This window comes from Agelaius phoeniceus, chromosome 3 (genome assembly GCF_051311805.1).
Source record: "Agelaius phoeniceus isolate bAgePho1 chromosome 3, bAgePho1.hap1, whole genome shotgun sequence".
NCBI lineage: Eukaryota > Metazoa > Chordata > Aves > Passeriformes > Icteridae > Agelaius > Agelaius phoeniceus.
The window spans coordinates 21,313,673-21,336,089 of NC_135267.1; the positions used below are offsets into that span (position 1 = coordinate 21,313,673).

General features: G+C 36.1%; 1 protein-coding gene across 5 annotated transcripts in view; it reads left to right on the top strand.

The window, feature by feature from the left end:
• SENP6 (SUMO specific peptidase 6) overlaps nt 1-22,417 on the top strand; it is a 72,065-nt gene that overhangs the window by 13,063 nt on the left and 36,585 nt on the right. For 2 of the 5 annotated variants that reach the window (XM_077174841.1, XM_077174842.1), the window contains exons 2-6: nt 5,264-5,357; nt 6,082-6,114; nt 11,691-11,754; nt 12,212-12,354; nt 18,003-18,104. In XM_077174841.1, coding sequence (XP_077030956.1) covers nt 5,264-5,357; nt 6,082-6,114; nt 11,691-11,754; nt 12,212-12,354; nt 18,003-18,104 — 436 coding nt within the window. The remainder of the gene's footprint in view (nt 1-5,263; nt 5,358-6,081; nt 6,115-11,690; nt 11,755-12,211; nt 12,355-18,002; nt 18,105-22,417) is intronic. The other 3 variants (XM_054629917.2, XM_054629916.2, XM_077174843.1) reach the window with 2 other exon arrangements.

Here is a 22,417-nt window from a genome sequence, read left to right on the forward strand (position 1 = left end):
GGGCATCCACAGCCTCTCTGGGCAACCTGTTCCAGCGCCTCACCACCCTCCCAGCAAAGTATTTCTTTGTAGTACATTTAATGTAAACCTGCCCTCTTTCAGTTTAAAACCACTGCCCCTTGTCCCATCACTGTCTGTCCATATAAAAATCCCTCTCTCTTCTTTTTATAAGACACCTAAGGTACTGCAAGTCTGCAGTAAGGTCTCTTTGAAGTCTTCTCCATGCTGAACAATCACAGCGCTCTCAGCCTGTCTTTGTAGGAGAGGTGCTCTCACCCTCTGATCATCTTTGTGGTCCTCCTCTGGACCCACTCTCAACAGATCCATGTCTTTCTTGCATTGAGGACCTCAGAGCAGGATGCACTACTCCAGGTGGGGTCTCACGAGGGCAGAGTCATCTCCCTCAACTTGCTGGCCACTCAGCTTTCTATGCACCCCCAGGATACAGTTGGCCTTCTGGGCTCTCAGTGAGCACTGTTGGCTCATATCCAGCTTTTCATCCATGAGAACACCCAAGTGCTCTCCAAAGGGCTTCTCTCAGTGATTTCTTCTCCCAGTCTGTACTCCTGTCTGGGATTTCCCCAACTCAGGTGCAGTACCTTGCTCTTGGGCTTGTTGAATTTCAAGGGAAAGCCCACTTCTCAAGTTTGTCCAGGTCCCCCCTGGATGGCATCAGGTCCTTCCACTGTGTCAGCTGCACCACTCAGCTTGGTGTCATCTACCAGCTTGCTGAGGCTGCTCTTGATCTCACCATGTCATTGATGAAGACATGGAAGAGCACCAGTCCCAAGAGTCAGGAGAGACCTGAAGGATGCCACTTGTCACCAGCTGCCACCTGGACATTGGCTGTAGTTCGCTGGCTCCATCCAGCCAGCCAGTTCCTTATCCTCTAAATAGTCCATCCATGTCTTTTCAGTTTGGAGATAAGGACATAATGTGGAACCATATTAAAGGCCTTAGAGAAGTGTAGGTAGACAGTCTTTCCTTGTTGACCATTGCTGTCATTCATTCCATCATAGAAGGCCACCAGACTGGTCAGGCATGATTTGCTTTTAGTTAAGCTATGGGCACTGCCTTGGTCACTTTCTTGTCTTGTACGTGCCTTCGCCTGTCTTCTAGGAGAATCTCCTCCATGGTTTTCCCAGGCACAGAGGTGAGGTCCTCTGATCTCCTGCAGCTCCCCACTGCTACCAAAATCTTGCTACACAAACACAATCCAGCATCACATACAAAACAAAGAAATAGGGATGTTTTTCTAGTGTGTTGTAGTGTAGATTGGTACGGAATGATTTGCCTTAGAGGCACAAGGTACAAGACATGAGAAAAACACATCTTCCAAGGTGATGTCTTTTGCTGGACACTAACACTTTACTAAATACTGTGTATGTCATTTTTCATTTTGCGCTTTAGGCAGAACTTTAGCTGATTCTTTTTTTTGCAACTGCAAAATTTTGCTCTTACTTGATGGATATTCACTATGAAGATTTTCCTTCCATTTAGGAATTGCTTGAACTGTTGAATGACAGTAACTCCTGCTGAAGGAGTTTACAAAACAGTGTCCACACACAGTAATTTAAAGGTGTTGATCTGCTTGCTGACATTTTCCTACAGGCATATTTTGCTTTCTGATCCAAAATTTGATAATTGTGTTTTACACAAGAAGACTGTATGGCTTCAGGGTGTGGTTAGTAATGTCATAAATGTCCTAATGAAACACACTATTTTTTCAGGATTTTTTAAAATTGACTTGTTAGAAATTACATGTAACCGTTGTTTAAAAAAGCTGTGAAATGTGTCAGCTACACCTGTGTAACTTCTCTAGTTAAATTCCATGTACTTTCTTGGGCTCAGAACTGATACCTCCCTTAGTGTAACAGCACCAAAGGGAGTTAGCATTGTGAGGAAAAATGAGAGTGAAATCTGCCTCCAGCATGCTGCCTGTCTTATGCAGAGGTACAGGGATTACCTTCTCTTGACATAATATCTTAGGGTTAGCGCTGCTTTTTTGAATATTTTCACCTCTGCGTATGACTGTGCCTTGTTGATTAAAAAGACCTTGAATAGTGCACATAGTGAAAATTGCATCATTGGGGTTCCAAATTTAAGTCTTAGTACAAAATAGTCAGCAGCTTAACCTTAGTAACAGATTACTTGTTATCCCCTTAAAAACATTAAAAATCCTGTATGGAATCAGATACCAAGTGGCTGTTCAGATCAAGTAACTCAGGTGAACACTCTGGCTAACATGATGGTATACTTCTAGATTTACATTTTTGTTAGGACCAAGAGTGCTAGAGAGAGTGAAAATTGATCCAGAGTTGAATGAGCAGAACTGGGATACTGAGACATTTTCCATGGATAGCTGCACTGATCAGTAGCAGTGAATTGAACTGTCCAATACAAAAATGCTTAATTAAAAGAAGAATTACAGAAAATACTAAGAAACCTTTTGAAAAAGACAGAAAATATGTAGCTGGAGTTGTAAAATATTTGCAGCCAGCTTGGGAGTTAATTAAAGGTATAGGAGGCTTACAGCATGCATGCTACTTGTTTAAGTAGATTTCAAAAGGCTCCCCAAATGCTAAAATGCCTGGCTAAACAGCCAAGTAAGATATAGTATCTGAAATAAAACTTCTTAGTTATTGAATCAGATCTTTTATCTGAGTAATGAAAAGAGAGAATAATAAAAAAATCTGGTGGATTTAACCTGTAATTATAATGAAGTGGGGAAAAAATTGATTAGTAACTCCCAACAGACATAAAACTATTGTAAAGTATTTCTTCAAACTCAGCAGGAAAGTTTGAGGAGTGTCTGGAAGATCAGTAGACAACCCAATTGAAAAAGGTGGCTTTGGAGTATATAAGGTCATAGCTGAATAATGGAATAGCTTGCACTCACTTTGGCAACGCTTAGAGAGCTCTTCATGCCAGAATGTTTCTTAATAAGGAATGTGACAGAGTGTACGACTCAAAATGAAGCATCAGTGGAAGAAATTGCAGTACATTGAGCAAACTGTGAACAAGGCAGCATGATCAAATGGCATTCATCCAAGTGTTGTAAGAGGAACTGGGGGATAAAGGAGCTAATGACTGCAGTGTGTTGCTTGTGGTTAGCATCATATTTCTGCTACAGGTAAGGAGGGTAGCTAGCGTGATATCAGCATTTTAAAAAGGCAGTGGCAGTATTTGAGGAACTTTACATCAGTGAGCTTTATAATTTCATGGAAATTATAATGGAGACCAGAATTGATTTCATTGTTCCCTCTGTAAAGTCAAAGGCTTTAGGAGAGGCTGAATTACCTCTGAATAAAATGGGAAATTTTATAAGAATCAATTGGGAAGAGTTAGAAAAAAGAGGGAAAAATGTTTGTTTTGTTAATAGGAGTAACCAGTTGAATTGCACAAGGATCTCTTACATTGGTGGACAGTTATAAGGAAAAGGGTATGATAACGAGATGACCAGGTTAGTAGATGTTTAAACTATACTTGGGTTAGTATAGTGTCTAGCTATTTCTAAAAAGTTGTAAATGCTCAGGTTTTGAGTTATGTGGGCTGAAATTGTACATGAAATTCTGTGTAGGTAAATGTCAAGTAATCTAAACCACTGAGAAGTAAAAAAGGGGCATTTTTGTAGGTAACAATTGGCTCTGAAGTACTTCTTAACCAATCATGAGTGAAAGGTGGAATTATCTGGTACCTAAAGATCAATGCAGTTCTCTTAAGCAGTGAAAACAACAAATCCACTGTCAAGATTTTCTAGGAAAGGAACAAAGAACAAAACAGAAACAACATCCTGCATCTGTAGAAATTTGTGAGAAGTATGCATTTTGAGTATTCCTCATAGTGTGTGTATCCTCATCTCAACAGGGTATAATAGACTAGAAGAGGTTCAAAGAGAATCATCAAGAGGGATTTAAAGGCTTGAAACAGCTTTCAGGTGAAGAAAAATTAAGCTGACTAATTTTTTTGCTTGTTCTGCTTGGGAAAGGAAGACAATGGAAGAACACAACAGGAATCTATGCAATCATGAGGGAATAGGAAAGGGTTACTTATTACTGGCTTCCTGAGTACATGGACTGGAGAAGTAGAGTACTAAGAGCAAAAGATGCCAGATTGAATCATAGTTAACAAAAGGAGATACCCCTGTAATTCAGCTGAGATACTTTCTGCTGCAAGATGTTGTTGATTCTATATAGCAGTCTTGATTAAAAAGCAAGCAGGGAGAAGAAGAGGGTAGGAAAAGCTGAACCACAAAAATATGTATTTAACTTATTCACCCATGGCTCAGGACCTGCAGTAGGTGCAAGTAGTTGGAAGCAGAAGTTGAATATGCAATAAATATTTCTGTGTGCATTGTTTATACTTCATCCTAGACATATGTTGTTGGTTGTGACTTTCTTAGTCGTTTCTATCAGAGTATATCAGTTTCATTCATTATTTCTAAATGCATTTTCAACAATGTAAAGACAAATGTAGTAAGAAAAAACACACTTAAACCGTAATCAAAGCAGCTGTATAGTTTGTCTCTCAGAGAATTTGTGTGAGACAGCTCTTAATTGCAGTATTTAAAGCCCAGGGGGAACAGTGCCGTGCTTTAACGAGTGCTGTCTCCGTGCTCTGGAACACCTTCACTTAAGAATATCCCATGCCGTGATATTATGGGAAAATCTCTGTAAGGGTGGATATTGTAGTAGAGAAATCTGAAATTTTATGTAGTATGACAGAAAATTTTTACTTAGTTGATGCTAACACTGAAATTTTAATTTGCATTATATGTTAATTCAGGTCAGTGTCAGATGTGGAATTAAAAATCCAGCATATTAAGTTGCAAATGTTCTTCAGACAGTTCGGAACTATTGCTTTTATATGGAAAAATTCAGAATACATTTGGTTATTAGTCATGTAAATAATCCATTTTAGGACCCTTTCTGTGTGTGGCATACAGTTCATATCAGAGAAACTACCCTTCAATTTATGAGTATCAGTAAAACAGTTGAAAATAGTTACTACATGACCTCAGGTCATAATTTTTAATAGTTTGCTAACTTACTGTTAATAAGATGTTGACAGATACTTTTATTTATTTAGGGAAATAATAATCACCACTGCATTGATGGACTTACTGATGAAATGATAGTTAAACACTGATGTCAATAAAATAAATACTGGGGGAAAATACGTGCATCTGGTTTACTCCTCTAGTTTGTGTTGATTAATAACTCAGCTTGAAATCAAGACTTATCTTCACTTGTTCTCATTTCAGCTTTGGATAGATCACAGTCCAAGAGAGATGGAGGTTTTAAAAGTAATTGGAGCTTTGATCATGCAGAAGAAAGTGAAGGAGATGCAGAGAAAGAGTAAGGATGCTTTTATCTAGGCTATTGAAAGTATAAATGTGTATTTATAATTAAATACTTATTTTCTGTAATTTATGAATAAGAAATAATATATTATATTTTAAACTTTAAGTGATTAAGAAAATATTTCAAATAAGTTATTCTTTTAAATAGTATTGCCAAATAGGAGTTCATTGTAATGTAAGCTTTATTGGGAAAATGGGGCTTACAACACAGGGCATAGTAGATTTCACAAGAGTTGCAGTTGTCTTTGGAGCTTCTGTGTAAGTGTAAGGAGCACAGACAAGCAATATGTGAACATACAGAATAATGAAGTTAATAGGTAGGGTATCCAAGCAGCTTCAGCTTTTCCTTCCTTTAATGATGATGCTACTCAGAACTTGACAGTTATAGTTCAAGTACTGCAGTGGCTTTAGGCCTTCATCAAGTTAAACTGAGCTTAAAGATTCTAGGTTTTTCTTCCTCTGCTTATTTCACTGAATGGAGTTAAGGCTGTTTTTTTTTTTTTTCTTATAACTTAATCCTTTACTTGGTATGTTTGGATTTTGGCTAAAACTTTAATCCTGTGTGTATAGTTTGAATGCATACTTTGTCCTTGTGACATTTTATTGTTACTAATTTGTTTTCTTAATATGAATATATTTATTTCCAAAATGACTAATGAATTGTAAAAGAACAAGTGTCATGCACAAAGAATTCATGTCAGTTTATTTGTTATTCCTAGATATTTGGAGAGTAGAATCTGCAAATTTAAAAGGTATGCTGTGGTTCTCTAGTAAGAAGTCGCCGAATCCTTTGATTGAGTACAAAAATAATTCATATATGAATTTGTATCATCTAATATTCTGCCAAACACTATGGATTGGAAGGGAGGTAGGAAAATAGACATAACCACAGAGGCTGCTGCAGCAGCAGGCTATGCTGTAATCTTAAGAAAATATTAAGAAATGTGAAGTTTTAGTAATTAAAAAATGAATGCAGGAGTTCATTAAAGTGTGAGGTAAGCATTAAGAGCTGTTGTCAAAACAGAACTATATTGGAAGTTAAAAGCAGTTTTAAAGGGTTCACAAACTAGGGGCATCTTAGTTTTATAGAATTAAGGTCGTGTTGTTCCCTAGCAACTTTATGTCCATTTGTAGTACACACAAATATGTTCTAAGGGCAGTACATACCATACAGTTACTATTTCCATTTTACTTGCCTTCAGAAATAAGTCACATTTGAAAATATAGCAGCTTTTTTTTCTACTAGTAATTTACTGCTGTTTTCCATCAGTCTCCAGCTGATGTTGACTTAAGAACATAGAATGAAAAATGTATAGAGTAATGATGCTAAAAATAAAAGTTAGAAAAATTATTATGAAACATAATCTTTATGTAATTGTATCTGATTTTAAGATTGTATGTCTGGGTGATTTTTCATTTCTTTCAAATATTCTCTACAATAAGCAGTTTTTCCATAGCTAGAATTGAATTTTTATTGCCTACTTAGATAATTTATGATTTGCTTTTATATCTGTGAATTATGCAGAATCTTACTCTGAAGTATAAATAGAAGAGTAGTTGAAAATTGATTTAAACTGGCGATCTTGTCTTCTTTACTTACTCTGATACCATTTGAGGCAATTTCTTATTCCCTCCAAACTGCCACATGTTTTAAGCCACCCTCTATTTACTTTTGGTAACACCTGGGTTTGTTTATCTTAAAGACATAGTGAGCTTTTAGCATTTTGAAATAATTTATATTTTTTGCTTTTTTGATGCATTTTTATTTCATACAGCAAAACATTGACAGAAGGGAATCTTCAGAAAACAAGTAACAGTAAATTTTCCTTCTTTTTTTTATTTCTAAATTTCCTTTACCCTTAGTAGAAGATTTCAAAGATTAGCATCTCTAATTCATGTAATTGTTCCAGAATAAAGCTTTGTGTCCCTCCCAGTATTTTGAGTATATTGTGCAGTAGGTAGGTATTTGCTGTAGTGTGCTGATACTAACTATACTCTTTGACTCTTACATGGTTTCTTTGTGGCAAGAGCTGAGAGTCTGAAGCAAGCAGCTGGATGCATCTCCTGCTTGTTGTGGAGGCACTGGGGTTATGATGCCTGACTTTATCAGAGTTTTTTCCCTCTTAATGGCAGGCACACAATAGGTTTGTTTTGAACTAGCCTAAGAATAACATCCCAGCACTTAAAGGAGTGGCTGTATTCTTGTATTACCGCATGAGGCCTGTGCTAATGATGTTGGTCAGCACTGGATTCCTGCTTGGATGATCTTTTCTTCAATAAGATGAACACAAAGTATGTGGTTAATGACCTCCTACCACAACAATTTTTAGAACAGGTAGATTATTTTAAAAGAAGGGTGTCATTTAGCTTACCTCAGACATAAGTGAGGTGAGTCATAATGGTTAAGATATCAAATGATGAACACAAAAAGACTAAAAAATATTTGTAAACTGAAGAAGCTTTGGAAAAATAATGGTCACCCAACACTATATAAATTTAAATTGATGCCAGAGTTGATACTCAGTGTGGAACAAGAGTTACAGAAATTGAGAATGGGAATTAACAAGTATCTTATCCCAAAGCAAACACCTGCAGATAATGCTCATCCATTTGAAAGAGTAAAAGTGACGTTTTTGATGTTGTAAAAGATTTGATCTACTCAGGATGGTAGCAAGTGGCTTGAGACTTTCCTTGCTTTATAATTGGAGATCCCATAGCAAATCTACCTTTATGGAGAACCACAGAAGAAAAGACCAGTTGGTCAGTTGAGCACACTGAAATCTGTGTAGTCCACCACAGAATAAATGGTGGAAATTAAGCTGATCTTGTATAGCAGAAGATATGAAAGGATGGCAAACTTAAACAAACCTGGCCAGATTAATATATTTGTATGATTCATGACATTAACATGTTATAAGATGCTTTCTGGTGTTACAGATGACTCTCTTGAGCTGTCTTGGATAATTTATATTTACTGCCTTTGGAATATCTCTGTAAATGTTTTGAAATACATCAGTATGCTCCCCAGTGGTTTTGTAAATGGATGGGCCCAGATTTCTTTTATATGTCATACTGTTTTCTTTAAAGTCTAGACTTCTGCCTTCCACTGAGATAACAGTAGCCTTATCAAAAATAAGGAATCCAAATAAATGGGCTTAATATATTTGTACTACAGTGTCTTTACTTAACTACAATTTTCTTTCAAAAAGCTTTATTTTTTGTCCCTTCCATTTGGAGGAAGAAACCTCTTTTTTCCATGTGTTGACAAATGGAAAAGCATTGTACTGTGTTATATATTTACATTGAGCTTTTTTCCACTGCTTATAAAATTTGTATTACTTTGTCAAAAAATCCTCCCATAGTTATATAGATGTTTTATGCTTCTTTTTTGAGCCCATTAGTAGGGCACTGCAGCCTTTAAATTGATGAAAACTTTTTAAATTATGGCTAATTTTAATGGAATGGCACTGTAAATGAGTTAATAATAATACTGCTACTTCTCTTGTGCCTCTGATAGTGCAGCTTTTTTAGTGTGCTGCCTACCACTATGTAATTTAAAACAAAGAATGTACACAGTGTTCTGTGAAGGCAAATACGTCAGCCTACTGGTTTTATATGTAATAGTTTTCAGAAAGAAATTCCAATTATGTTTGAAATGTGACTGGATCAGTTGATAGAAATGTGCTTGCAGCTTATTAGAGTGTAACCTCAATGGTCAGCAGAGTTTAAAGTTTGGGTTGCTTGTAGAAAGTAGTGAAAACATAGCCTGTTAATCTCAGCTGTCTAACTAACTATTGCATAGCTCTTAATGTTTTAAAACATCAAACAAATGGCAAGTGATTAGAGGTAAGTAAACAGTAATTTTTGTTTTCTTGTTCAATGCCTAAATATGAATGTGTAATTATGAACTTCCCTTAAGAACTCTGTGTAGGTAAATTACTTCTATTTCTTTCCCCCCCCATATTAGTAGAGAGTTAACATTCATTTGTTACAGAATTTTAAGGAATGTATTGAAAAGTTAGAAATTATGTTCTGATGTGAAAATAACCAGGAAACCCATGGTTCCCTGGTTAAAAGTGACAGAGTGTGGAGACATCCTCCCAGCAAGACAACTGAGGTTTCATTTCAGGGATGTTAAAAATATTACTGACTGGTATGTTGGGGGAGTGGTATAGTGTTTGTTTTGGGTTGCTTTTGGTTTTTTCCCTGCCTGTATAAATTGCATCATTGAAGCAGGCAGCAGGAAGCATGTGATACATGAGCAAATAGACATTGCTTGGTTGCTATGTATTCTGCTCTCTGAAAAAACAACCTTTCTGGTTCTGATGCGTATGCTTCACATTCCTTAAGATCTAAAAGTATTGGTTCACTTAAAACTTCCAATTTGCTAATACTGCTCTAGTCATGTTGCATGGTAAGAGTTACTCTTGTTCATTGTGATTTGAGCCTTGGCTCAGTGTTCTGGTCATTTGCAATGTGTTAACCTTCTCTTACCTCCCCCCTCAATTGCCCTTGGTTAAAATGGTTGCAGTATTGAAGCATGTTGAAATCCTAAAAGTATCAACACAGTACAAAGGTGTTTTGAAAATAGCCATCATTTTTGTATGAACTAAAGCTAAAGAACAAAAGCATTTAGAGGTGAAATGATCTGACTAGGACAGCACTGTAGGCAAATGCCAGAGCTGCAGATACTGTAGGTTGCTGCTCACGTCTGTGTTGCAGGGTTTTGTTTATTTTTTAGGATGTGGAAAATTTCTGAAATTGCTAAGCTCTGTGTCTGCTGATGAATGTTTGAGAAGGCTCCATGAGCCTCCCTTGAAAGGATAATTTGTTCTGAAAGAGAATGTTAAAAAAATGTTGCAGGATGTAAAAATTTAATATCCATGGGTAGTCTGTACAGAAGTACAACTGTACTCTTTTGCCTTTGTTTGAAATTAGTGATGAATCTATTACACTGTTTTACCATTGAGGACCTAGAATTGTGGTGCACTGTAAATGAATGGAAAATACAACAGTGCCACTGGCTGTATGTTCACATTTACATCATTCTTCCCTTTTCAAAATCAACTGTATGCACAGTCTTATCTCCTGAACTTTCAGAGTCTGTAGATCTCACCCAACATTTTAATTTTATTTTTATTTGCTCTAGGGATATTTGTATTGCATAAGATGGAAGAATAAATTGTAACATGAAGGGAAGTGTTGTGAATGGAAAAAGTTGTTAGGAACTTGAGGGATGGAGCACTGAGTAATTAGTTGATTTATGAAGAGCTAAAGTCACTGTATGTATTGCAAGCCAGCATGTCAAGCTGACACAGCTAAGAAAAGTATGTGTCTCTTGTGTAGTCCTTCCCTTTTAACACCTGGCATAACTGCTTTGATTTTAAGGAATTTCTGCCTCAGTGATCTTGATTAAAACTTTTCAAACCATGCAATTACAAGTTGGCTAAAAGTTGTATTGTTTTTTTGTCGCCAACATAGGAGTAACCTTATCGGGATTGATGAAATGGGATTGTCTGCAGGTTGTTCCTCCTGGAAGCAAGAATGTTAGACTAATCTAGCTGCTGTCAGTATGAAGTGTGTGGTTGGGGTTTAAATTTCAATATTTAAGATTACTTGAGGATAACTGCCTGTTACTGAAAAGAATGGTTTTAGAGTGTCATAGAGTGACTTTTTTTTTTTTTTTTTTTTTTTTTTTTTTTGTTCTTTTTCTTTTTTTTTTGTCTTCTTCCCCATTCTAATGGTTGGGGATTACAGGTATTGAAAGTGCTAAAAAAACCACATTTTAGTAAGCAGTAGAACCAAACTGAATATGTTCTTTTTAGTCTTTTTAGGAGCACATACTGTGGTAGTAATTGCTGTGGGGTAAAATGTAGTTACATTAAGTTCTTCTCCTAAAGCGGTATGAAGTCTGCAGTTTTAAACTACATACTTGAACATTGATAGGCATAAGCAAAGTAAGATCATGTTTTATAGGTTAATGAAGTTTTGGACTCAATTTATGCAGAGAGTGTAGGATCTTTTATAGTGTCAGTAATATTGTTTTTACCATATTGAACGTTCAGTAGCATTGTCTGTTTTGAATTAATCCTTTTAGTTTTGCATTTTGCAAAATAATTTGATTTACACTTTAAGTTCAGGTTCACATTATGCATTTGATCACTCTGTTGCTCATTTCATGTTCCTGTTTTATGCATATTTATACAATGTGTATATGAAGCATTTAAATGTAGAGGGAAGGGGATAAAAAAGCCTTTTGCATTTAAAATGTTTGTGTGTGCTCTGTTGGATTACAGTGTATGTGCTTTTCTCTCCCACACCGTTCTAGCGAGGCAAATCTGCTCAGTTTAGATGACAGTGATGGGTCTTTCAGTCCCAATGAAGAAAAAAAGGTAAATAATTGGTTTATCTTGTGGTGAAAATGTATCTTTAAAGCTTTTTAGGTTCTTAAACAGTATTGCATAGCCATGTGTCCAATGTAAAGAAATGAAAGTTTCTGTTGTGTTTTAGGAATATATGCCCAAGCTGTTTATCTGTCTACCCTTAAAATTTTTGTTCCCCTCTTGATCTCTATAGTATTCTGAAAAATACGAGCAAGATAACTAATTCTAAGTTTAGACAATTATCATAAATAGTGTACTAAATATAAAATATATATTGTATTTTGTTTAGTAAGATGTCGTAGTATAGGTGTAGACAGTGTGTATTTTCCATGAAATTTGGTATAAAAGCAGTTTGAAAATGGAGCCAAAATAATATTTATATTAATATATTTCGCATTAATTTTCTCCTTCTAACTTCTACACAGTTATACAATTATTTTAATGTATGTGATTTCTGTTGTGACAGTCAATTCGTTGTCGACCTGGAACTATCGGCAGCAGCAGCGATGCCATAAAAGCATATGCAAGGCGAGGCAAAGCTGGAGGTTTCAGACTTTTAAAAGGGAATGCAATCGGCCTCAACATGATGGGAAATAGCAAGAAACTGAGGTAATGCATTTAATTTATGTATCCTTGCTTTGATCATTGATACAAATCAATACACGATCAACAGAACTTCTAGTCCATATACTTTGTGCTGTACATTCTAATAAGCTGTACTGTACGGTGCTTCTGAGTAAAGAGGGAAACCTAGATTATTAGGGTTTTTTCTCTTAAAAAATATTTAACACCGCATTAGTAAAGTACCAGAAGACTGTTAAAATGGACTTAGAGCATTCAGTGGCATATTTATTAATACCTTACCCATGTTGCCTGCATGTGTTATTGTTCCCTCTGTACAGTGATAGCAGGTAGGAAAATAGTTTTTACATCCCCATCCAGATTCACTTCTTTCTGTGATGCTGAATTGCTAAGGTTAACCCAGGATGTGTTTTCTGGTTTTCTTACTGCAAGATATATTTTGATTTTGGATTCACAGACTTTTTTTAAAGATTCAGCAAATAGCCATACTCGTATAGGCTAGCTTGAGACTGTCGCTCGCATTTAGAGCAGACAGGAACAGTTTTTAAGCATTCACTGTTGTACTTGCTTGTTACTGTTGTCCCTAGCTTGTAAGAGACTGCTTTCTTTATTTAGTATATAATAAAAAGTGATATATTCACCTAACTTTCTCAGGGGGTGTTTCATATTGCTAAAGTACACTCACTTTAAAGGTTGGTAACCTTTGCAGGAAAGAAAAGTTTGTAAGATACCCAGCTATAGATGGGCCAGTCATCAAATATCCAATGTATCTGTAGCTACATGAGGGATGTCCTTGTCTTCATTTGTGTGATTTATCACCATCTGGAAACTAAACTCTAAATAAGCCACTTACCTTCTTGTCCCCTCCAGTAAGAGAGGGACAAAGGCAGAGACTGTGGATTGAGATAACCATTTACTGAAAGCAAACAGCAGTGGACTAAGAAATGCACAGTGACAGCAGAAATATTAATAACAAAAGCATACAGAAGTAAAGGAAAGTGCTTTATGCACAAAAGGTGTTTGCCACTTTGACTTAGTTCCATGTGGCGTGGGAGAAAGACAAGATGGTGGGCACTCCTCACAGCTGGCTCTCCCCATCCCTGAGCCTGAGACAATGGAAAACAGTGAGAGACAAAACCATGGAAGTGAGATCATCTATGCTGTGCTGCACTGCTGCTCCACTGCACCAGGCTTGGGCTCAGGCTCAGCTCAGGCTCACTTCTGCTGCTGCTTTGGACCACTCTGCTGGGCTCAGTTCCACACAGCTCTGCTGCTTTTCAGAACCACATCCTGGGGTAACATCTCACAGGAGTGGGGGGGTGCTGAGTGGCAGCAGCAGAAGATGGAATCTGCAGGGCTGATCCCAGCAACTCAGCCCTGATGAAAAGAGTGAAACAAAAATGGCACACTTCTGGGGATATGGTCCTTATTCTTCCCCCTGACACAACCCCCAGCCTTGATTTCAGAGGGGCAGAGTAGCAATGTAGTTGTGCCCACAACGTAGCCCCAAGCTCTGGCCCCTCTCTGCAATCAGGACTCTTGTATGCTCTAAGCACTATTAGTTCATGGGACCATCTTACCATAGGCACTTGAAAAAATAAATCCTCTAAGTTCTGTGTGATATATCTTCTTTCCTGCTTTTTCCTTCAAGCCTGATTTCTTAAGATAAACTGCTGGACTATTATGTGGAACTTAAAAAAGTTTACTTAAAATAAAATTTATTTATTAATGAAAGGGGATTTTTTTAATAGGTTATTTTTACATTTACACAAATCAGCATGGTACTTCATTGTCCTTGATTTATCTATGCAAATAATGTTTTGTCTTTAATTTTTTTTTTTGTATACACAAGAGATTTGTAAGATGATATCCAGATTTCTGCCTTGCACATCTTCAAATTCACCAGTTCTTACAGAATCATCCTGGTCATTTCCACTCTTTAGTATTCTGTTCTTGAACGTAGATTTGTAATTGTTACTTTTACCTTTATGTCTGTCAGGGCTCATTTGCTCTGTTTTACTGTTGAAGAAATCTGTGCATCTACACTGTACTTGTTCTTTGTTTTGAGCACACATTTAAAATAAGATTCCTCTAATTCACTGGTAGCTACAATTTTCCTTCGTCTGACTATGGTATTTGTAGTGAAATCCAACCTTACCATTTAAGTTTTTTTTTGTTGAAGCAGTCAAACTTGACTGCACATGTATATTTATACATATTGTACGTGTATTTTTTTTTTGTTTTAAGGTAAATAGTTCCTGAGGTTTTTTTAGATGGTCTACGCATGTAGTTCAGACATTCTGTTGCATGGATTGGAACTGCCTTCTATTGACAAATAATACAATATAAACCTAAGACCTAGTAGGATTTATAAAATTCAACTAAAAAAAGTTAAATCTGTTGCATGTAAATGGGCAGCCACCTTTTGTCTAATACTGAGATGCATACTGAATTTAAATGAAAAATATGCATTCACCCTTTTCTTAAATAAACTGTCATTAATGAAGGACTTTGTTATGAATAATGGATGTGTACAGACCACTGTGACTGCTTCTCACATTTTGGTCACTGCATTTTGTGGTTATGCTCCCAAGTGATTATCTCGATTTAATGACATTGGGATATTTGTTGTACCTTTCCTTATGTATATCAGTAAAGGTTTGGGCTCTAGTCACTTTAGTGATGATTGCTGGTTTGTTCACTTGGATATGCAGAATGGAAGGTGCTTAATAGTTACTCTTTCAGTATTTAGACTCTTCAGCTAGAGGAGATTCTGAAAGTTGATAATACATTTGGACTGCTAAATTAAATACAAGAAGTTCAGGTATTTGATCTTTATCTATTATTTGATCTTTATCTATTTGTGGTGATTTTATCACAATGTTGGAGTCTTTTTCCATCTAATCTGCAGAATAAGGACAAAAAATTTCAGATCAATGGGGCTTGGCTCAAAGGAGTGTTAGTCTGGTAGAATAGTCCCTAAAATTCAGAGAATAAGAGATAGGAAGAAGGGATATACAAGTACAGTGAGTAGAAATATCTGCTGTACTTGTCAGAGAAATTGAAACCAACCAAAAGGTTATGATCTGTTACCTGATTGAGCAAATCCAGTATCAAACCATTAACCTAATTAGTTTTGATTTGATTGTATTTTTTTAAGCATGAGGTCTTACTTTAAATAGTTTTATCTTTGCTAGCTTTCAGTAACTTGTATTAAGGCCCTTCTAGATTTTCTTTGATAGAATTTTGTTAAAAACATTATTTGATGAACAGCAGAATTAATGTAGTCTGTAGTTGTGAGTTTTTGAAATATTGTTCTTCCTTTACTTCTAGCTCCATCCATTTGTCCAGTTCAAGTTTTTTTTTTTGTTTTGTCTCTTGAATATGTGGTGGTAAGAATTTCTTAGGACCACCTGATGGTAAAACCTTGTTTTTGTCAGAGCCTAGGCTTCAAATTATTCTGTGGTTTCTGAGCTAACATTGATGAAACATTTATTGTTAAAATACTGTAAATTCTTTTTAGAACATTTGTTCTTTCAAGGAACTTTCTGACCATTGCATCACCCTGCTTTTAGTGTGTTATGCTAATTTTCAAGAAATTGTGCTGAAACTTGCAAACTCAAATTTCAGTTCTGATGTGCCTGTTTTGCAACTTGCTAGGACTTTATGATTGCATTTTGTGGTGTTTCTTCTGTGTTGGGTATGTTCCATTCAGAGAACAAGATTATAGAGCAGATTGTGTTTTAGAGCTGTCCTAGTTGGAAACGTGTCTGACACCATATGAACCATTTAAGTGTGCTATCTAGAACAGTCTGCTTTGACTCAGATCTGATCCCTGAGCAGTCTGTGATATTCTGTTCCAGCACCTACTGGAGTTTTCACTACGTGACTGAGGCAGAAAGCAAAAGTGCTGCTTAACAGGTTTTTTTCTGCTGTGGGGGCACACAACAGAGTTTCACAATCATGATGGTTTGGCAAAGGTCAGATCCAACAAACACAGTGGTAAAACAGGAGATACATATGCTTGCTTGCTTGAAGTCCTTAGGTCTTAAGTATTTGAGAGGGCATTCCTGCAGTCTGTTTCTGTTTTTGTTTTGTTTTTTTTTTTTTTTCTAGTATCTTTTTCAAAGACATGAAATGGGAAGCTAAAGAGGATTTGAGACATTCTAAAGTATTTAGGGCAAGTAGCTGTCAGCTTTTTATTCCTGAGGTGGCAAATTAGATGGAAGGTTGACTGTAGATTGATCTAGATGATGACTGACCAGCTGGAGTTGCATAGCCTTGACTGAGATGCATCTGAGATGAATGTGTTTGCTTTGAGGAGGTTGGTGTTTGCATGGATATTATTAGTTTTCAGAATGTTGGACTGTTAACTCAAATGGTTTATGATGTTTTTAAATTTCATATTTTAGAGAAGAGGATTTAACTCCTTGGGTTTGATAAGTCTTGTTTTGTTATGTTTGTGGTTATGTTAGGGGCAGTCAGAAATGCTCTGAAAGCTTCTCATCTTGACTTATGTAAGGCTACCAAAAGGGTTTGTAATGCTAAACAAATTAAAAAGCACAGTAACAGTTTACTCATTTTCTTCTTTTGGGGGGAGTGTAAAGCAGGGATTAGGAATTGGTTGCCAGCTTTTTTTGAATTGTGGTACTTCGGGTTTCTTTTCATTGTTCATAACAGGACAAATGGCAAGATAATATTTCTGAGAGATATTATTAGGAATAATTTTTCACATAATTTAGGATAATTTAGAATAATGTAGGAATGATTTTTCACATAATTTTCTCTAGTGCAATTAATATTTCCAAGCAATTTGAAAAGCAGGGTTTAAGCACTGTATTTCCATAGTTTGAGACAATTTGTATCATCAGCATGCTGTCTATTAAAAGTTGTGTGATTTTTGAACATTTCAAGCATAGTATTGTGTCCTGTCACAGCAGCGTGCAGGATAATTCTTTAGGTTTAATGATCTCTGAAGGAGCACTGTATTATTGATCTATTGTATCTTAATGTCAACTTTTACTAGAGAGAGTAATGGTAAGAAATCTTCTCTCCATAATTACTGGTTTTACATAATAATGAGATAAAAGTCAAAAGGTAGCAAATGAAGAAACCCAAGAAATGCTAAGATACATTGGTGAATAAGAGTCCTGTTGAGATATGAGTACCAGCGAATCCTTTGTTTTTTCTTTGTGAAGAGTGTTGATTTTTTTCAGTTACAAGTCATCTTGCATCCATAAATTTTCTGTGTTCACTTTTTTTTATGAGGGACATTCCTGAATTCAGTCTGTTCACGGTTTGCCCCTTAAGTCATATTAAAGAAGTTAATATTATGCCTCAATAAAATAAGAGATGAAAGTACAAAATTAGTTATAAATTGTTACAAGTCATTAAAAAGGCTGTGTCTTTTCACAGTACAGGGTTGAGTGAAAAAATCTTTACCTTTTTTCCCCCGGAAAAAAAAATTGTGTATATTCTTACATATCCATTTTATTATAAGGCTGAATGTTTATATGCCTGTAAAGTGATCCTAACAATATGTATTATTGATTCAGAAATACTTTATTACTTGGTGTTGTGTGTCTGGTCTTGTAAAATTAGGACACCAGATGTTTTACCAAAGACTGTACAAACATACCAGAGTCTTTTCTTAAACATTTTCTATATGTTTGCAGTGAAAATGCTCAGAATATATCTGGTCCTGTAACTGTGGTACATGGCAGACGTTTTCACCACGCACACGCACAAACAGCCGTAGTAAAAACAGCAGCCCAAAGGTAAGACTAATTACATGTGTTTCTGCAGGTGTTTCAGTTGTAAAAATTCTCCCTGGTTTTGTATGTAATGATTTTCCTTATGCTATGAAGTGTTTTAAGAAAATCATAGGGGTGCATTCTTGATGATGAGCTTTGACCTTAATTACTGAAGTTTAATAAAAACGTTTAGGAATTACTATCATATAAGACTAGAATTTAGTAATTTTAAAGAACATTGGCAGATAGTAGGAGAGCACCTGCTAATATAAATATTTTGAGAAAATACTTTGAAATAGAAAAACATAGTTTGCAGTAGAAATTCACCTAACTGACAACATGATCAGCAACTACTAAGTCACACCACCTTCAGCTTGTGTAAGATCCATGTAAATATTAAATCATAGATCTGAACATTGTATATTACCTGTATATATATAGTGTAAAACATAAATTGCAACATCTAACAGAAGCAAGCTTTTGCATCTATGTAAACGATTTTTAGAAAGGATGACTGGAAACCAGGGAATCTTACTGAACTATGCTGAATTGAACTTAATTGATTTGAAACTTGAAACCCTGTCAAACTTCTGTAAATTGTAGGGTTGGTTCCAGGTGTTTTGTACACCTAATGTGTTTCACATGAGATAGCAACTGTTTTAAGGAATTTTCTTTCAAAGTTTATCATTCAGAGCTCTTTTTCTTTATGAATTCTGTGGATTTCCACCATCCTTCATGAGAGCTTTATCCTGTCTGCATTTTGTAGCTTCCTTCTTCTGCTATCTTTTTTTTTCTCTGTTTTTAAGTATAGATTTTTTAGGATGATGGGATCATATACAGGCATTATCTTTTTGGGTTTTTTCATCCTACTTCCCTTGATTTGATGACTTCAGAAAAAGAAAGCCCATATTCTAATGTGAATGAATGATGTGATCCAAACTTGTATTAGAGTAATCTGGCATTGAACAAATAGACTGAAAAAGCAATTTTTCAGTCACAAAATAATAGACTCATAGAACAGTTTGGGGTGAAAGGGACTTTAAAGGCTATCTAGTCCAATCCCCCTGCCATAAGCAGGGATATCTTCAACTAGATCAGGTTGCTCAGAGCCCCATCCCACCTCACCTTGAATGTTTGCAGTGGTGGGGCAACTACCACTTCTCCAGTCAGCCCATTTCAGTGTTTTACCACCTCATTGTAAAACACTTCTATCTAGTCTGGATCCACCCTCTTTAGTTTTAAACCATTAGCCCTTGTCCTATTGCAACAGGCCCTGCTAAACTGTTTGTCCCCATCTATCTTTTAGGCCCCCTTCAAGTACTGAAGGCCACAATAAGGTCTCCCTGGAGTCTCCATTTCTCCAGGATAACAAGCCCAACTCTTGCAGCATTTCTTCACAGGGCAGTTGCTGTCTTACCCTGTCCTTGAGGACTTAGGCTGTTGCCTCTTTCTGTTTCCAGCAGTACTGTAGTCTGTAAATGCCATATAGGTGTATGTATATGTGATATATAGCATGGACATTTCCTTCCCCTTAGTAATAGTAGATGCAGCAGTAGGTATCTCTTTTCAATTCTTTACATTTCTTGCCATCAGTGTGAGGCTGATGACTAAAAATATTGGCAGTTTTTACCATGAGTTAAGGTGAAAGATGGGGTTGATGTTACCACTGTGTTTAGACTGAATCAGCTGTGCTTTTGCTTGCATGAAGTCCTTTTTAGAATATTTTTGTTCAATGTCCCTTTGAGGAAAATGTGGGCCATCTCTAAGCATTCATGCTCTTACCTTTCTGGTGGGTTTTGTTTATGTGTGTTTGTGCTTGCTTTTGTTTATTTGGGAGAGAGGAGTTGTTTGTTTGTGGGGTTTTTTGTTATTCTGAAGGATAAAATTTTGATTTGCAGTGCTAATGAAAATTATTTGAAGTAAGCAAAATCATACAAGACTGCTCTGATTGTTAACTTGATAATTCTCATGCACTTGATTAAGCTTTGTTGTGAAATGGTTCTTCAAACAGCCAGTCAAAATGGCTTCATCTTAGCAAGTTCAGTGCCATAGGTTTCTTCAACCTGCTCCAGAGATTCTTAATCTTCAGTGGATGTTGGATTTGCCTGCTTGCCTTTCTTGCCTGTGGGATTTACTTCTTTATAAGCCTGCAATGTAATGTGAAGAAAAAAGGCATGTGTGACACAGAAAGAAACTAATGCGTAATATAGGCAAGCTGAATATTGTGTGCAGTAATTGGATAGTAGTCATCTTGAGTGTTCTAAATATGTTTTCTCTTAGGATTGTTATTGTAGCTCATTTACATTAGCAACAGACAATTAACTCTTATGCTAGGAATATTTTTGGAGTTCTAAAGGCAGGAAACAGTCATAACAGTCCCAGCAGTGCTTTGTTACTGGAGGATATCAGAACCAGCATGATCTAATTGACGGAGGCTGAGCTTTACATAGGAACTTTGCAATGAGGTTTAATTCCAGTAGCTTCTGACTCAACTGACTGCTTTCTAAAAGTTTCTAAATCTGTTTCTGAGTTAGAGGATTGAAAATTAATAAAATATGGCTTCCTGACAGACTTTTGTTAAAAAAAAAATAAAGAGAAGAAGAGAGATTTCAGGGCTACTTGATGTTGAAAACATAGGTTTCTGAGTGAGAAGGCAGTAGTCAGAAAAAAGCCAACTAAAATAGGATTATGTAAAACTGACCATGATATAAAATTCCAGACCATATAAACTGGATATTATAGTTTGGTCATGTATTTTCACTTGTGTAGGATTTTTTTGATACCCTTTTTTGGCTAGTCTTTACTGACATTAGGCAGTAGTTGAGTTTAAAAGTAAATGCTGGTGATGATTCCTCAAAAAGGACTATTTGCAAAAAATGTGAGTGGCAAACCAAGAATAACATTCTAGATATATATCAACACAGCATGGAAATAGCATGATAGCATGGAAATTGAGCTCTAAATTTTTGGGTTTTGTTTTCCTATGCTAATTTCCAGGTGACTCAAAGTTGTGTTCTATTAATTTTTTGCATTTGTAGATTGTTTTAGGGCATGGTGATCAGAAACAACACAGGGAAAATAATTTTATCTAATATATTGTACATAAATCAATGGTAGGTTCCTGAAAGGATAACCAGAAATAAAAACATTATTAAATAAGTTGAGCAACTTTAGTCTCTGGCACTGATGTAACAGATTCCATGACTTACACTGGGTTCTTTGCGTGGGGATGGTGTCACATGGACCAAGCTGATTATGAACTCAGTTATAATCTCTATCAGATTGAATTTGTGTATGATTTGTACTGCATTTCTTATCTTCTGCAATTTTTTTGCACATACATGTTAATTTAAAGTCTGTCTGAGAATCTCTTGGACTCATGTAGAATGCAAGTTTCTAGCATAACAAAGTTTGGTATTTCCAAATAATATTATGATAAACATGTTTTTTTCTAGTGGAATCTGGGGATTAAATTAAAATTTGTTAATGTCTGATACAAGAGATTTTCAGATATAGCTTGCTCTAGTGTTGTAGTTGGTTCACACTATTTTGCTTCATTTAAAGCATAGTTCTGTCTTATGCTATGGACTGACTGTTCTTCCAGACTTGGCATTGAAATAGCATGTATGTACTGCATGTTCAACAAATCTTATGCATGAGCTACATGAAGCAGTAGAGACAGTGATCAATCCAGAATTCTCATCTCTTAATCTTCCTGAGGTATAAAAATGAGAATTCCTTTAAATGCATTATATTGGTGTGGAATTCTAAAACAAATAAATAAGGCATCTGATGTAATGTCAGTGCATAGTATCAGGCATTCTGGAAATTTTTTTCCTGCTGTTAAGTTTCCTTAGCATTAGTTATGTGTTCCTTAACAGAGTGACTCTTTAAAGCACCTGTAAACAGTTAATCCAAGTTACATACTAGCTGTGCAAAGGATGCAGAGATGCAGGGTATGGCTCCATCCACACATGGTTTGGATCTGACTGGATTGATAACTGGAGGGTGGCCTGCACAAAAGCAGTGTTTATTGTTAGTAAAGGCTAGCTCCAGCTAGGAGCAGCTCTCCACCTTCACACAGCACTGGCTCATTACCTACCAGCCCGGTTTTTAAGTTGTCATGGTCACATTCAATTTTGAAGTCCTTTTACTCTCTTCCCAGAGCACTGTGGAGATGAAATGTACTTTCATACTGCACTCTGTAGGATTATCAGGACTACATTCTTACCTGCTTTGCTTCCATTCCTGCTATTTTCTGAGTAACAAGAGAATTAGTTTGCTCTATTCTTGTGAGCATACTTTTCACTGTTTGTGAAAAGGAAGGGAGGATGAGT